The sequence below is a fragment of the Oryctolagus cuniculus genome, chromosome 2 (assembly GCF_964237555.1).
Source record: "Oryctolagus cuniculus chromosome 2, mOryCun1.1, whole genome shotgun sequence".
NCBI lineage: Eukaryota > Metazoa > Chordata > Mammalia > Lagomorpha > Leporidae > Oryctolagus > Oryctolagus cuniculus.
Window position 1 is genome coordinate 80,795,677 of NC_091433.1, and position 14,070 is coordinate 80,809,746.

At 47.8% G+C, this 14,070-nt stretch overlaps 1 protein-coding gene across 2 annotated transcripts in view; it reads left to right on the forward strand.

The window, feature by feature from the left end:
- Positions 1-13,752, forward strand: part of UBXN8 (UBX domain protein 8) — a 51,695-nt gene extending 37,943 nt beyond the window's left edge. For both annotated transcript variants that reach the window (XM_002709537.5, XM_051842625.2), the window contains 3 exons: positions 1,413-1,454; positions 10,738-10,812; positions 13,053-13,752. In XM_002709537.5, the coding sequence (XP_002709583.2) occupies positions 1,413-1,454; positions 10,738-10,812; positions 13,053-13,262 (327 nt within the window). In that variant the 3' untranslated portion in view covers positions 13,263-13,752. The remainder of the gene's footprint in view (positions 1-1,412; positions 1,455-10,737; positions 10,813-13,052) is intronic.
- The last annotated feature ends 318 nt before the right edge of the window (positions 13,753-14,070 follow it).

The following is a 14,070-nucleotide window of genomic DNA, read 5'->3' on the forward strand; positions in this document are numbered from 1 at the left end:
ATTACCTGGGTCCCTGCCAGCTACGTGGGAGACCTGGATGGAGTTCCCAGCTCCTGGCTTCAGCCTGGCCCAGCCCTGCCTGTTGCAGACATTTGGGGAGTGAACCAGTGGGTGAAAGATCTGTCTCTTTCTGTCTCTGTCTTTCAAATGAAAAAAAAAAATTATATATATATATATATTTTAAAGTTCATAATGGCCTTGAGGCCAAAATTGGGAGCTAGTAACCCCATCTGGGTCTCCCACATATGAGGCAGGAACCCAGTTAGTTTGGCCCATCGCCTGCTGCCTCTAGGGTGCGCATTAGCACGATGCTATTACAGGGAGTCAGGTTGTTATGGAAGCCAGGGACTCCAGTATGAGACTCAGGAATTCTTTTTTCTTTCTTTCTTTTTGTTTTTAATACTTATATATTTGAAAGGCAGAGTTACTGAGGGAGAGGGAGCAATAGCCGGGGCTGGGCCAGGTTGAAACCAGGAACCTGGAACTGCCTCTGGGTCTCCCACATGGGCAACCCAGGCCCAAGCACTTGGACCATTTTCCACTGCTTTCCAAGGTGCGTTAGTGGGGAGCTGGATCAGAATTAGAGCAGCCAGGACTTGAATCAATATTACTTGGGATGCTGGTGTGCAGGCAATGAGTTTAAGCCACTGTGCCACAACACCAGTCTAGGGTGGGACTCAGGCATTCTGATCAGGGTCTTAACTGCTAGGCCAAATGCCCTCCCCTAACTTTATCTTTTTATTCCATTTCCCACAAACTTGAAGCATTCTCATATACTATCTTTGGATATCATAAAATCAAAAATTTTTAATTGTGTAGTTGCCATCTTAAATTTTATTTTCATGAATTGTTGTTAACACAAAGTTGCTTACTCAGTAGTGTTTATTAATTGAGCTCCTATTTTCATTATAAACTCTTTTTTAAAAATATTTATTTATTTATTATTTGAAAGGCAGATGTGCATAGAGAGGCGGGGGAGGAGAGAGAGAGATTCAGTCTTCTATCCACTGGTTCACTCCCCAAATGGCCATAATAGTCCAGGCTGGGCCAGGCCAAAGCCAGGAGCCTGGAACTCCATCCGGGTCTCCCATGTGAGCGGCAGAGACCTATGTACTTGGGCCATCTTCCCCTGCTTTCTCAGGCGCATTAGCCTGGAGTTGGATTGGAAGTGGAGCAGCTGGGACTTGAACCAAGCACCCATATGGGGTGCTGGCATTGGAGGCAGTGGCCTAACCTGATGTGCCATAGCACCAGCCCCATTGTAAATACTTTACAAATATATTGAAATAAAAGGTTACATTAAGCTTAGCTGCATCTAAACTCTATACTGAAAGGAATCCTTTTCATTGAGCAGTCCTCCTTCTCATCTTGAAACATTGACATTCCTCTCACCAGTGTTTGTTTTTCTTTAGGTTGTTGATCTACCTGAAGAGCCTTCTCCAACAGCTAGAGAAGTAAGCTTATTTCTTTCTTTGAGAGTTTAAATGTGTCTTCTGTTTTCTTGTTTAACATCAAGTATGTCTTATCTGAACTTGGGTGAAGAAAGAAAGAGCAACAGTGCTCACAGGATTGCACTGTAGGTGGGTTTTGTCCTGAATGTTGGTGTCATCCCTTCAGCCCTTGGTTGAGTCCTGCTTTGGATGCCTGCTGTCTTTTTTTTTTTTTTTTTTTTTTTTTTTTTTTAAGATTTTATTTATTTATTTGAGAGACAGAGTTACAGACAGAGAGAGAGAGATATAGAGAGAAAGGTCTTCCATCTGCTGCTTCACTCCCCAAATGGCTGCAATGGCTGGAGCTGAGCCAATCTAAAGCCAGGAGCCAGGAGCTTCTTCTGGGTCTCCCACGTGGGTGCAGGGGCCCAAGCTCTTGGGCCATCTTCTACTGCCTTTCCAGGCCATAGCAGAGAGCTGGATAGGAAATAGAGCAGCCAGGACTCAAACCAGTGTCCATGTGAGATGCCAGTGCTGCAGGCGGAGGCTTAACCACTATGCCATAGTGCTGGCCCCAGCCTGCTCTCTTTTAGAGCCACTTCACTCACTTATTGCCTCAGGCCAATGTACATACGGGCTTTTCCAGACCTTCGGGTCAGCAAACAAGGTACCTACTTCAACAAAATGAAAATTGGAAGATGACTCCAAATTGAATACGCAGTGAAGGTTGCACACGGTCTTATGGATGTTGTAATTTGAGGACGGCTTGCTGTTGGGGGCCTGGGGGTGGGCTCGTCCCCACTGTGCACTGAGCTGCTTCCTCCCAGCCGCTTTGTCAATCTGTGCTGCCCTCCTTTCCCGGCCACTGAGGTCACACACCTGTGATGGGCGGAGAGCACACGCCTTTACAGCCAGGAAGGCATCTGAGCGCTGCTCAGGAGCCACCACCTGGCCTTCACCTTCCCGGGGCTCTCCACCTACTGTGCTGTTCAACACAGAACCATTTTTGCAGCAGCCATGAAAGCGATCGGGAGGGTCTTATTTTTCTTGTTTCTTTTTTTTTAGCCTAAAAATCTTATTTATCTTTATTTATTTGAAAGACAGAGACAGGTAGACATCTTCTACGTGCTGGTTCACTCCCCAAGTGCCCACGATAGCCAGGGCTGGGCCAGGCCAAAGCCAGAAGTTGGAACTCAGTCTTGGTCTCCCACGTAGGTGGCAGGTGCCCAAGTCCTTGAGCCATTACCTGCTGCCTCCCAGGATGCTACAGTCAGAAGGGGAGATGGGACTTGAACCCAGAAACTCTGATACAGTATGCAGGCATCCCAACCAGTAGCTTAACCAGTCCTCCAAATGCCTGCCCTGGAAGGGCCACATTTTTGTTACCACATTCATAAAATTTGAGATGAGTACTTTGGATAGCTGAGGAAAACCTGCAAGTCCCACAGAGATAGAGACAGTGCAGGTGTACAGTGCTGACTCATGACCCGTGGGAGAAAAACAGCTTTTTTTTTTTTTTGACAGGCAGAATGGACAGTGAGAGAGACAGAGAGAAAGGTCTTCCTTTGCCGTTGGTTCACCCTCCAATGGCCGCTGCGGCCAGCACACTGCGGCCGGCGCACCGCACTGATCCGATGGCAGGAGCCAGGTACTTCTCCTGGTCTCCCATGGGGTGCAGGGCCCAAGCACTTGGGCCATCCTCCACTGCACTCCCTGGCCACAGCAGAGAGCTGGCCTGGAAGAGGGGCAACCGGGACAGAATCCGGCGCCCTGACTGGGACTAGAACCCAGTGTGCCGGCGCCGCAAGGCTGAGGATTAGCCTAGTGAGCCACGGCGCTGGCCGAAAAACAGCTTTTTTAAAGACTCCTGATTCCCTGTCCGTGTCCTGTCCCGATCCTCACTTCTCATCAGGCCCTGGGTTGGTATCCAGCACAGCCATTGTGTGACACAGGAGTAATTAGGTCTAGCGTAGGCCCGGCAGGAAGAGACTTTTATGAATGAACCCTGGCTTTGCAGTACATGAGGGGATTCCTGCAGAAGCACAGCTCGGGACTGAGGTTTGTGGATCGCGAACATCAGGGCTCAGCGAATCCCTGGGAGCTGCGCCTCTCTGTGATGATGGGAGACGGCTGTATGTTCCTGCCGAAGTTTGGGTCTGTGACCCTCATGGGCTGAGAAGCAGGTGCAGAGGCCGGCGCCGGCGCTGGCGGGCGGCGCTGCTCTCCTTGTGTGACTGATCAGCGCTGCATTTTGCTGCCTGGCCACCTTCTCCCCATATTTGGCAGATGGCTTTCTGTGTTACACTCCTTTACGGAAATGTGACAGCGGTGGCATTCTGGAGCTAGAGCAGACTTCGGAACAGTCTCATTCCATCTCAGCTGAGGCTGACACCACGGGAGATGGAGGGTCCCAGTGCCTGCTGCCGGGACCAGGATTAAAGCCAGGGGTCCCGCCTCTCCCTGGTACTCTCCTCTCAGTCACTGTATAAGCAGTCCTGGTTCCATTTGCTTCTCCCTTCTCTGCTTATTGCTTCTGTCTGCTTCCTTTTTGGTCAACAGAATTATAGTAAATAATTATTACTTGAAAAATGCACATGTCAAATATATACAAATATATATATACAAATATATACAACATGGGGCTGGCACTGTGGCGTAGTGGGTAAAGCTGCTGCCTGCAGTGCCAGCATCCCATATGGGTGCCAATTCGAGTCCCGACTGCTCCACTTCTGATCCAGCTCTCTGCTATGGCCTGGGAAAGCAGTAGAAGATGGCCCAAGTGTTTGGGCCCTTGCACTCGCATGGGAGACCTGGAAGAAGCTCCTGGCTCCTGGCTTCGGATGGACCCAGCTCTGACCATTGCAGCCAGTTGGGGAGTGAACCAGTGGATGGAAGATCTCTCTCTCTCTGCCTCTCCTCTCTCTCTGTAACTCTGACTTTCAAATAAATAAATAAGTCTTTAAAAATATATATACAACATATGATTTCTAGACACTGAATTAATTGGTACAAGCAATGTTTATATTTTATAATGAGGTCTTGTAGTGGACACTATGAATGTGTAATTGATGCTATTTGATACTTTTATAGAACATTCTACTTTGTACTAATCAAGAGACAATAACAATGAAACATTGTGATCCTAACAGGATCATCCTTGGGGGTCGGGCTTTTTCTATCTGTACAGTTACCAGTGCGCATGGATTTTGAAGAATTCACTGAAAAAGTTCTTTATTGCCTGCTAGCCATTCATGGTCTCGGATGGCTTCACACATCCCATTCCATCTTTCAGTGATTTTCTCACTCTGTCTTGTTCTCTTCCCCCTGATCTGCTCACCTGTTCCCAGGCCTGGTTCCTCTAGACATGTCTGCCTCCGCTCAACGCTTTTCCACAATAATGTGTCAACAGTCTTTAAGCTTGACATGTTATCATCAAGAAAGTTAAAAGCTGGGGGCTGGCGCTGTGGCATGGGCGGTAAAGCTGCTGCCTGCAATGCCAGTATCCCATATGGGCGCCGGTTTGAGTCCTGGCTGCTCCACTTCTTACCCAGCTCTCTGCTATGGCCTGGGAAAGCAGTAGAGGATGGTCCAAGTCCTTGGGCCCCTGCACCCACATGGGAGACCCAGAAGAAGCTCCTGGCTCCTGGCTTTAGATTGCCTCAGCTCCAGCCGATGCAGTCAACTGGGGAGTGAACCAGTGAATGGAAGACCTGTCTCTCTCTGCCTCTCCCCCTCTCTCTGTGTAAATCTTTTAAATAAATAAATAAATCTTTAAAAAAAGAAAGTTAAGAGGACCGGTGCTGTGGTGCACAGGTTAAATACCTGGCCTGAAGTGCCAGCATCCCATATGGGATGGTTCGAGTCCAGCTGCTCCACTTCCAATCCAGCTCTCTGCTATGGCCTGGGAAAGCAGTACAAGAAGGCCCAAGTCCTTGGGCCCCTGCACCCACGTGGGAGGCCTGGAAGAAGCTTGTGGCTCCTGGCTTCAGATTGGTGCAGCTCCAGCCGTTGCCGCCATCTGGGGAGTGAACCATCGGATGGAAGACCTCTCTCTCTGTCTCTACCTCTCTCTCTGTAACTGTCTTTTGAATAAATAAAATAAATCTTAAAAAAAAAAAAGTTTAAAGCCAAACAAAAAAAAAAGAAAAAAGAAAAAAAAAAGGGGGGGGGTAAGCATTCTATTTGGGGACTGTAACCTTTCCAGCCAGCTCCCACCTTATGACCCTAGCAAAGTACTTCCAGGGAGGTGTTGTTATGCAGTGGGTAAAGCCACTGTCTCTCATGCCAGCATTTAATATGAGCACCAGTTCAAGACCCGGCTTTGAATCCAGCTCCCTGCTAATGGCCTGGGAAAGCAGTGCAGGATGGCTCAAATGCTTCAGCTCCTGCACCCACGTGGGAGACCCAGATGGCGTTTTGGGCTCCTGGCTTTGGCTTGTCTCAGCCCTGGCCATTGTGGCCATTTGGGGAATGAACCAGCAGATGGAAGGTCGGTCTCTCTCTCTCTCTCTCTTTCTCTCTTTCTCTCTCTCTCTCTCTCTCTCTCTCTCTCTTTCTCTTTCTTTCTCTTTCTCTTTCTCTTTCTCTTTCTCTTTCTTTCTCTCTCTCTCTCTCTCTCTCGTGTAACTCTGCCTTTAAAATAAATAAATCTTTTTAAAAAAGATAAGAACTAGATGAAGCTTTCATATACATGTACAAGAGTACTTCAAACAATTTGTAGAAAATAGAATTAAAAGATAAGTTTATTGGGGCTGGCACTATGGCATAGCAGGTTAGGCTGCCACCTGCAACACCAGCATCCCATATGGGTGCCAATTTGTATCCTGGCTGCTCCATTTCTGATCAAGTCCCCTGCTAATGGCCTGGGAAAAGCAGGGGAAGATGGCCTACATGTTTGGGCCCCCTGCCACCCATGTGGAAGACCCAGATGAAGCTCCTGGCTTCAGCCTGGCCATTTATGTCCATCTGGGGCATGAACCAGTTTATAGGAGATCTCTCTCTCTCTCTCTCCCCCACATTCCCCCTGTAACTCTTTCAAATAAATAAATAAGTCTATAATTTTTTTTTTTTTTTTAATTTGAAAGGCAGGGTAATAGCGGTTGAGGGAGAGACAGAAAAACAGAGATCTTTAGTATGCTGGGTCATTTCCCAAATCCTTGCTATGGTCAGGGCTGGGCCAGGCTGAAGCCAGGAGCTTCTTCCAGGTCTCCCATGTGGGTAGCAGGAGTCCAAGCACTTGGGCCATCCTCTGCTGCTTTCTCAGGGTCATTAGCAGGGAGCTGGATCAGAAGCTGAGCAGTTGGGATTCTAGTGTTGTAGGCAGTAGCTTAACCTGCTGTTAGGAAGTCACATGCTGGGCCCCCAACATGTTTTTAAAGAATAATTTATTTAAAAGGCAGCATACAGAGGGAGATGGAGAAGGAGTAAGAGAGAGAAAAGAGCCAGGAACTCCATCTGAGTCTCCCAAGTACTTGGGCTCTCATCTGCTGCTTCCCCAGATGCAGTAACAGGAAGCTGGATCCCGGGTGGAGGAGCTGGGCCTCCACCAGCACTCTGGGATGTGGTGTGAGCCTCCCAAGTGCTGGTAACCCAGTGCGCCAGGACGCCCACCCCCAAAATAAACGTGATTCCATTTTTGATGAATTTACTGACATCTCCTTGTACATTTCTGTATGGGTAGTACCTGTGACTCTGTTATAATATTGAACCAGATGAGAAAATTCTTGATATACTGCAAGCCTGCTTGGATTTAAGAGCAGATTAATGGATGAGGGACCTACATGGATTTTTTTTTTTTTTTTAACAGGTAGAGTGGACAGTGAGAGAGACAGAGAGAAAGGTCTTCCTTTTTGCCGTTGGTTCACCCTCCAATGGCCGCTGCGGCCGGCGCACCGCGCTGATCCGATGGCAGGAGCCAGGAGCCAGGTGCTTTTCCTGGTCTCCCATGGGGTGCAGGGCCCAAAGCACCTGGGCCATCCTCCACTGCACTCCCTGGCCACAGCAGAGAGCTGGCCTGGAAGAGGGGCAACCGGGACAGAATCCGGTGCCCCGACCGGGACTAGAACCCGGTGTGCCGGCGCCGCAAGGCGGAGGATTAGCCTAGTGAGCCGCGGCGCCGGCCCCCTACATGGATTTCTAATAGCAGAAGGAGGGATCTGAAAAATAATACAGTTCTTACTTGCATAGTACACTTTGACTTATTCAGGGCCTGTTACGTGTTTAGTATTATAGCTATCTACAGAATTAAAATACCAATGATGTTTAAATTTTTCAATGGGAGAAGATAATAATTCATGGAAATCCATTCTCAATAGAATATTCACCTTATGTTACTGTTTCACTTTTATTTTTTAAAGTTTACTTATTTTTATTTATTGGAAAGGCATAGCAACAAGAGAGAGAGATCTTCCATCTGCTGGCTCACTTCCTAGATACCCACAATAGCTGGATCTGGGCCAGGCCAAAGTTAGGAGTCAGAAACTTCATCCAGGTCTCGCATGTGGCAGAGACGAGGTACCTGAGCCGTCGTCTGCTGCCTAACAGGTTGTGTGTTAGCAGGAAGCTGAATTGGAAGCAGAGGCAGGATTCAACCCCAGGCACTCTACTATGTATCACAGATGTCCCAAGCAGTGACTTAACCCACCGTACCACAAGACTTACTCCACAGTTCCACCGTTAACTTGAAAATTCAGTAGCCATAGATTGTAAGATAATTTGGAAATAATTTTATAAATCATCATATATTTCCATGGCAATTATTTTCATTGTATGTTATCTTATTTCAAGAGTACTGGGAAAACAAATTTTAATTGTGGCTTCTACTTTTGAGTTAAATTTCATTTAGCAGACTGTTTGGGAGCCTGACTTACTTCCCAGTTTGGTTTGTGGCCCATGCATTTTTATCTATTCATACATCAGCCCTCTGCACTGCTAATAATATTAGGAGAAATTGCATAGCCAACCCTCAGAGTAAATATAATAGAAAGTTGCCACATTTCAAATAGTGATAGTTCATTTCCCACAAGTATTTGTCTTATCATAATTAAAAATATTCATTCACTATATTTTTAAAAAAAAAAAGATTTATTTATTTGAAAAGCAGGGTGTCAGAGAGACAGAGGGAGAGATCTTCCGTCCTCTGGTTTACTCCCCAAATGCCCACAACAACCGGGGTTGGGCCAAGCCAAAGCCAAGAACTCCATCCAGGTTTCCCACATGGGTGGTTGGAACCCAAGTTCTTGGGCTGTCTTCTGCTGCCTCCTGGGCTTGTTAGCAGGAAGCTGGATTGGGAGCAGAAGTGGAATTTGATCCCAGGCACTTCATTGTAGAATGTGGATGTGTACCTATTGGGCCATAATACCCGCCTGTAATTTACTATATTTTAACCCTGGTTCCTCATAACACAGTTGGCCTTTTCTGTTTATAAAATATTTATTTATTTGAAAAGGCAGAGTGACAGAGAGATCTTCCATCTGCTGGTTTACTTCCCAAAAATTCACAACAGCCAGGGCTGGGCCAGGCTGAAGCCAGGAACCTGGAACACCATCTGGGTCTCCCACCTGGGTGGCGGGGCCCAGGTGCTTGGGGCCATCCTCTGCTGCTTTCCAAGGCACATTAGCAGGGAGCTAGATTAGAAGCAGAGCAGCTGGGACTTGAACAGGCACTCATATGGGATGCAGGCATCGAAAGCAGTGGCGTAACCCACTGTGCCACACACTGGTCCCAGCAGTTGGCTTTAAATTCTACTAGATCATTGCAGCTTAAACAAAACCTGAATGAAAAAGCTAAATATTGTTTTTAAAAAAATCAGCAAAATTTGGCCGGCGCTGCGGCTCACTAGGCTAATCCTCCGCCTTGCGGCGCCGGCACACCGGGTTCTAGTCCCGGTCAGGGCGCCGGATTCTGTCCCGGTTGCCCCTCTTCCAGGCCAGCTCTCTGCTGTGGCCAGGGAGTGCAGTGGAGGATGGCCCAGGTGCTTGGGCCCTGCACCCCATGGGAGACCAGGAAAAGCACCTGGCTCCTGGCTCCTGCCATCGGATCAGCGCGGTGCGCCGGCCGCAGCGCACCGGCCGCGGCGGCCATTGGAGGGTGAACCAACGGCAAAGGAAGACCTTTCTCTCTGTCTCTCTCTCTCACTGTCCACTCTGCCTGTCAAAAAAAAAAATAAATAAATAAATAAAAATAAAAATAAAAAAAAATCAGCAAAATTTGCTTTTAATCCTGTGATTTATTTTATAATTTATTATAAACCTTTTGTTTAGTAGAAGTAATAGCGATGAAGTAGAAATGTCTTGTATCAGAGTAGGCGTTTTGGGTGCAGTGGGTTAAGGTACCGCACGGGATGCCTGCATATCATAGTGCTGCTTTGAGTTCGGGTTCCTCTGCTTCTATCTAGCTTCCTGTTGATGATCTTGGGTGGCAGCAATTGATGGCTCCAGTATGTGGGTTCCTGTCACCCATGCAGGAGGCCAGGATAGAGTTCCTGGCCCCTGACTTTAGCTTGGCCCAGCCCTGGCTGTTGCAAGCATTTAGGAAGTGAACCGCTGGATGGAAGATCGCTCTCTCCCTTTCCTTCTCTCTTCTCTCTCTCTCTCTCTCTCTCTCTCTCTCTCTCTCTCTCTCTCTCTCTCTCTCTCTCTCTGAAGGTACTTCAAAAAGCTTGTGGAAAAATGGAATTCAGTTTAAAGGGCAGGTGTGTAGTAGTCAAGATGCCTGCAATCCAGCAGCAGAGTGCCTGCCTTTAGTGCTCGACCCTGGCTCTCGGCCCCTTTCCTGCTAACGCAGGTCCTGGGAGCAGGGACGGTGGCTCAGGCAGTTCAGTCCCTGCCACCCGCATGGGAGACTTGGACTGTGCTCCTGGCTCCCAGCTTCAGCCCAGCCCAGTCCAGGTCGTTGCAGGCATTTGAGGAGTGAACTAGCAGATAGAAGTTCTCTCTGTATATATGCTTTTGTCTACTCTCTCTCAAATTAAAAAAAAAAATTATTTAAAAATATAAATTTATTGTAGTGAATGTTTGAAATTTGTAGATGTTATAATATGCAGGACTTGCTCCCCCACGCTGTGTTTTCCTGTTGCGGTCCCTCGGAAGGCCTGCTGCCGTCTGGGCAGAGACACCTGCAGTCCCTGCTGCCCTCCGCAGGCTGGAGGAGGACGCTCGCCTTCATTCTGGAAGAATTATTTCGGCGTTGAGGGTGAACTTCATCCGGACCCCTGTTCAGAGCGGAGTGCCTGCCGCTCTCCGTGTGTGCTTCTGGAGTTGCGGGAGCAGTGGCTCGGAATTCTAATGTGAACATCTTTGTGCCCCAGGTGGTCACTGTCGCGCTCCGATGTCCAACGGGGAGTGTCCTGAGGAGAAGGTTCTTTAAGTCTTGCAGGGCACAGGTGAGTGAGGCCGTCCCTGCTGTGAGAATTCTGGTTGCTGACTGTGGCAGTGGTTGACCTATGGTTGCCCCCAGGCCTACCCATCCACAAGGACACGGGGCGCTGGCCTGTGTGTGGGACTGGCTGGGCAGCTTTGGACTGTGATCTCTGCATCCCAGTGTTGTCGGGTTCTGGTTCTTCCTTTTGTTGGTTGTGTTGGTGTGAGTACGTTGTCACGGTTGGGTGGTAAGAAGCTATTACGCCCTTGGGAAGCAGCCAGCATTAACTTTACTCCCCTTGTTGCTGGTGGATTATTAACCCATGCCCCATTGCTTGTGTCCAGAACAGTCTTAGTCGATTTTTGTTTTTTCTTTTAAAAACAATACTGTGTGTGTTAGAGATAATTTGGAAAACAGAAGAGCAGAGGGGAAAGAACTTGATCTGTTGCCACACTGAGTTTGGTATATTTTCATCATTTAATTATTTGTGCATTAAAAATATGATAAATTTTCTGTCCTGATTGTTGCATTACTGGTGGATTTGACCACATAAAAACTAATTTACAAAGAAAATGTTCATAAAGTTAAAAGCTGATTTGGAAAAAAAATTTAATCTTTATGTTTGCTGGTCATTTTTGTAAGGAACTTATACAAATCTACAAAAAGATAATCACCTCAGTAGGATGGCAGATAAAAAGCTTGAGTAGGATTTTCTAAGCAGATCAAAGTATGAAGGCAAAAACTGGCCTCATTTCGAATCAGTGAGGATCAAGTATTTGGGGAACACACCGGGGTTCCAACAACTTGTTAATAATGCCAGTTGGACCCCTGTTCTTATGGGAGAATTTACCATCATATTTTTTAGATAAAATCTTTGAGTCATTTCATTTATAAGAATCTATTCTGTAGAAATAAAACCAATGTTCAAAGTTATAAGTGTTTATGTAAGCATTGGTTAAATTAAGGCATACCATATGCTGAACATCACGGAGTTCTAGAAACCCTGACACAGGTACACATCTATGACATGGAGTGTCAGTAGTTTCTTGGGCTATCTATATTTGAAACTACAGCTTCCTTCTAGAACATTCTGTCATCCACCTTTCTTCCCAATGCCACAAACCATCCTTTGTTTGAAATAAGCATTGTATGTTTTGAGGCAGGCGTCATTACTAGGAATAGTAAGTGGACGCTTTCATCATCGCTGTGGGACTCCTCACGACAGGAAGTGTGGACTTGAGAGTCAGGTCATCCCACCAGTTAAGGTGGGGTTAAGGTGCCATCTTTCTCATGTTGGAGGGTCTGCATTTTTTTTTTTTTTAGATTATTTTTATTTATTTGAAAGAGTTACAGAGGTAGAGACAGAGAGAGAGGTCTTCCGTCTACTGGTTCACTCCCCAGATGGCCACAATGGCCAGAGCTGAGCCAATCCAAAGCCAGGAGCCAGGAGCTTCTTCTTCCAGGTCTCCCACGTGGGTGCAGGGGCCCAAGGTCTTGGGCCATCTTCTGCTGCTGTCCCAGGCCATAGCAGAGAGCTGGACTGGAAGAGGAGCAGCCGGGACGAGAACCGGCGCCCATATGGGATGCTGGTGCTTCAGGCCAGGGCTTTAACCCGCTGTGCCACAGTGCTGGCCCTGAGGGTCTGCATGTGATACCTGCCTCCAGCTCCTCGCTGCAGCCTCCTGCTAACTCGAACCCCGGAAGACAGTGATGGCACAAGTGATTGGGCTCTTGCCATCCACATGGGAGACCTGGATTGGGTTCCTGGCTTCTGGCTTCCACCTCAGCCCAATCCCAGCTGTCTCAAGCATTTGGCGAGTGAACCCACAGATGAGAGCTCCCTTGTCTGTCTTTCTGCCTCTCAAATAAGTAAAGTTGAAAAAAGGAAATGAGGCCATCCTCAGGCAGTCTTTAGAGCGTAGACATGTCTGTTGTGACAGAGCTCCTGAGAGATTCTGATCTGAGTAATTATTTCCTAAACGCTAGCCTTTCGTTCTCCACTTACTGGCTGAAAACTGGCTGTTGCTCACGAGTGGGTGGGGCTCTTGTAGGTACCACCTGTAAGGGGCAGTAGTGCCTTGGCTGAGACAAGACTCGCAGCTCGCTCCTTCCCGTTAGCCGCCCACCAGTGTCTCTGAGGGGTGGACATTCTGTCCCGCGGCTCCTGCACACAGGATCCCACGTGACGGCCGTGACAGATCCCGCGAGCCACAGGCACCCGCGTGCCCCGTGTGTGGTGGTGACTGAGCGCTTGTCTTCCAGGTCTTACTGGACTGGATGATGAACGTCGGCTACCACACGGCTCTCTACAGCCTCTCCACCTCCTTTCCCAGAAAGCCTCTGGAAGTGGCAGGAGGCTGGTCCCTGGAGGACGTGGGGATAACCGTGGACACCGTGCTCAACGTGGAAGAGAAAGAGCAGAGCACCGTCCAGGACAATCAAGGGATTAAAACCCGGCTACACCTTGACTGAGCGCAAGGCGGTGGCCGCTTTACTGTTGCCACCTGTGGGGATTGGCCAACATAAAGGATTAGAAAAGGCCCGCTCTCTGCCTCCGGTCATTTGTGGTTGTGCCAGCCTGCAGTGTCTAGCGAGGCCCTTCCTCACTGACACTTCCCCAGCTGACGTTTCCCAGGGTACCGAAACACAGAGTGCTAGGAACCACGTTCGGAGTGTGCAGCCCAGTTCAGCACACAGGGACTATTTGCCAATTCACAGGAACCTTCAGCCTCTTGAATAGGAATGTCCATTCCTGCTGCTTTTCTAGCAATTAAAACCCTAAAGAGGATTCAAAGCTCTCTGGTTTTAACTTTCTTGGTAAGTATGCATTACTGTTTTCTGTACCGATGTCTGCAGTTTGTGTACTTTTGCCTGGTAGGAAATTGTAACATTTGAGGAGTTCCAGGTGGATCGATATTTTTAAGAATAAAACCATGCAAGCCTTAAAACACATATATTTTAATATATCTGGTCATTGCGTTTTCCTGCTTACAGACCGTAACGGTAGACCGTGCGCAAGTTCAGAATCCGAGTGTGGTATGAGAGGCTATTCGCTTGACTCCAGCTACTCTCTCCTTTTCTCGGGGTCTGTCTTCACTCTGCTCATCTGACTCCTATCTTTTTTTTTTTTTTTCAAAGATTTATTTGTTTATTCATTTGAAAGGCAGAGAAACACAGAGAGAGAGAGAGAGAGAGAGAGAGAGAGGGAGAAATGCTGGTTCACTCCCCAAACATCTGCAACAGCCAGGGCTGGGCCAGGCCAAAACCAGGAGCCAGGCAC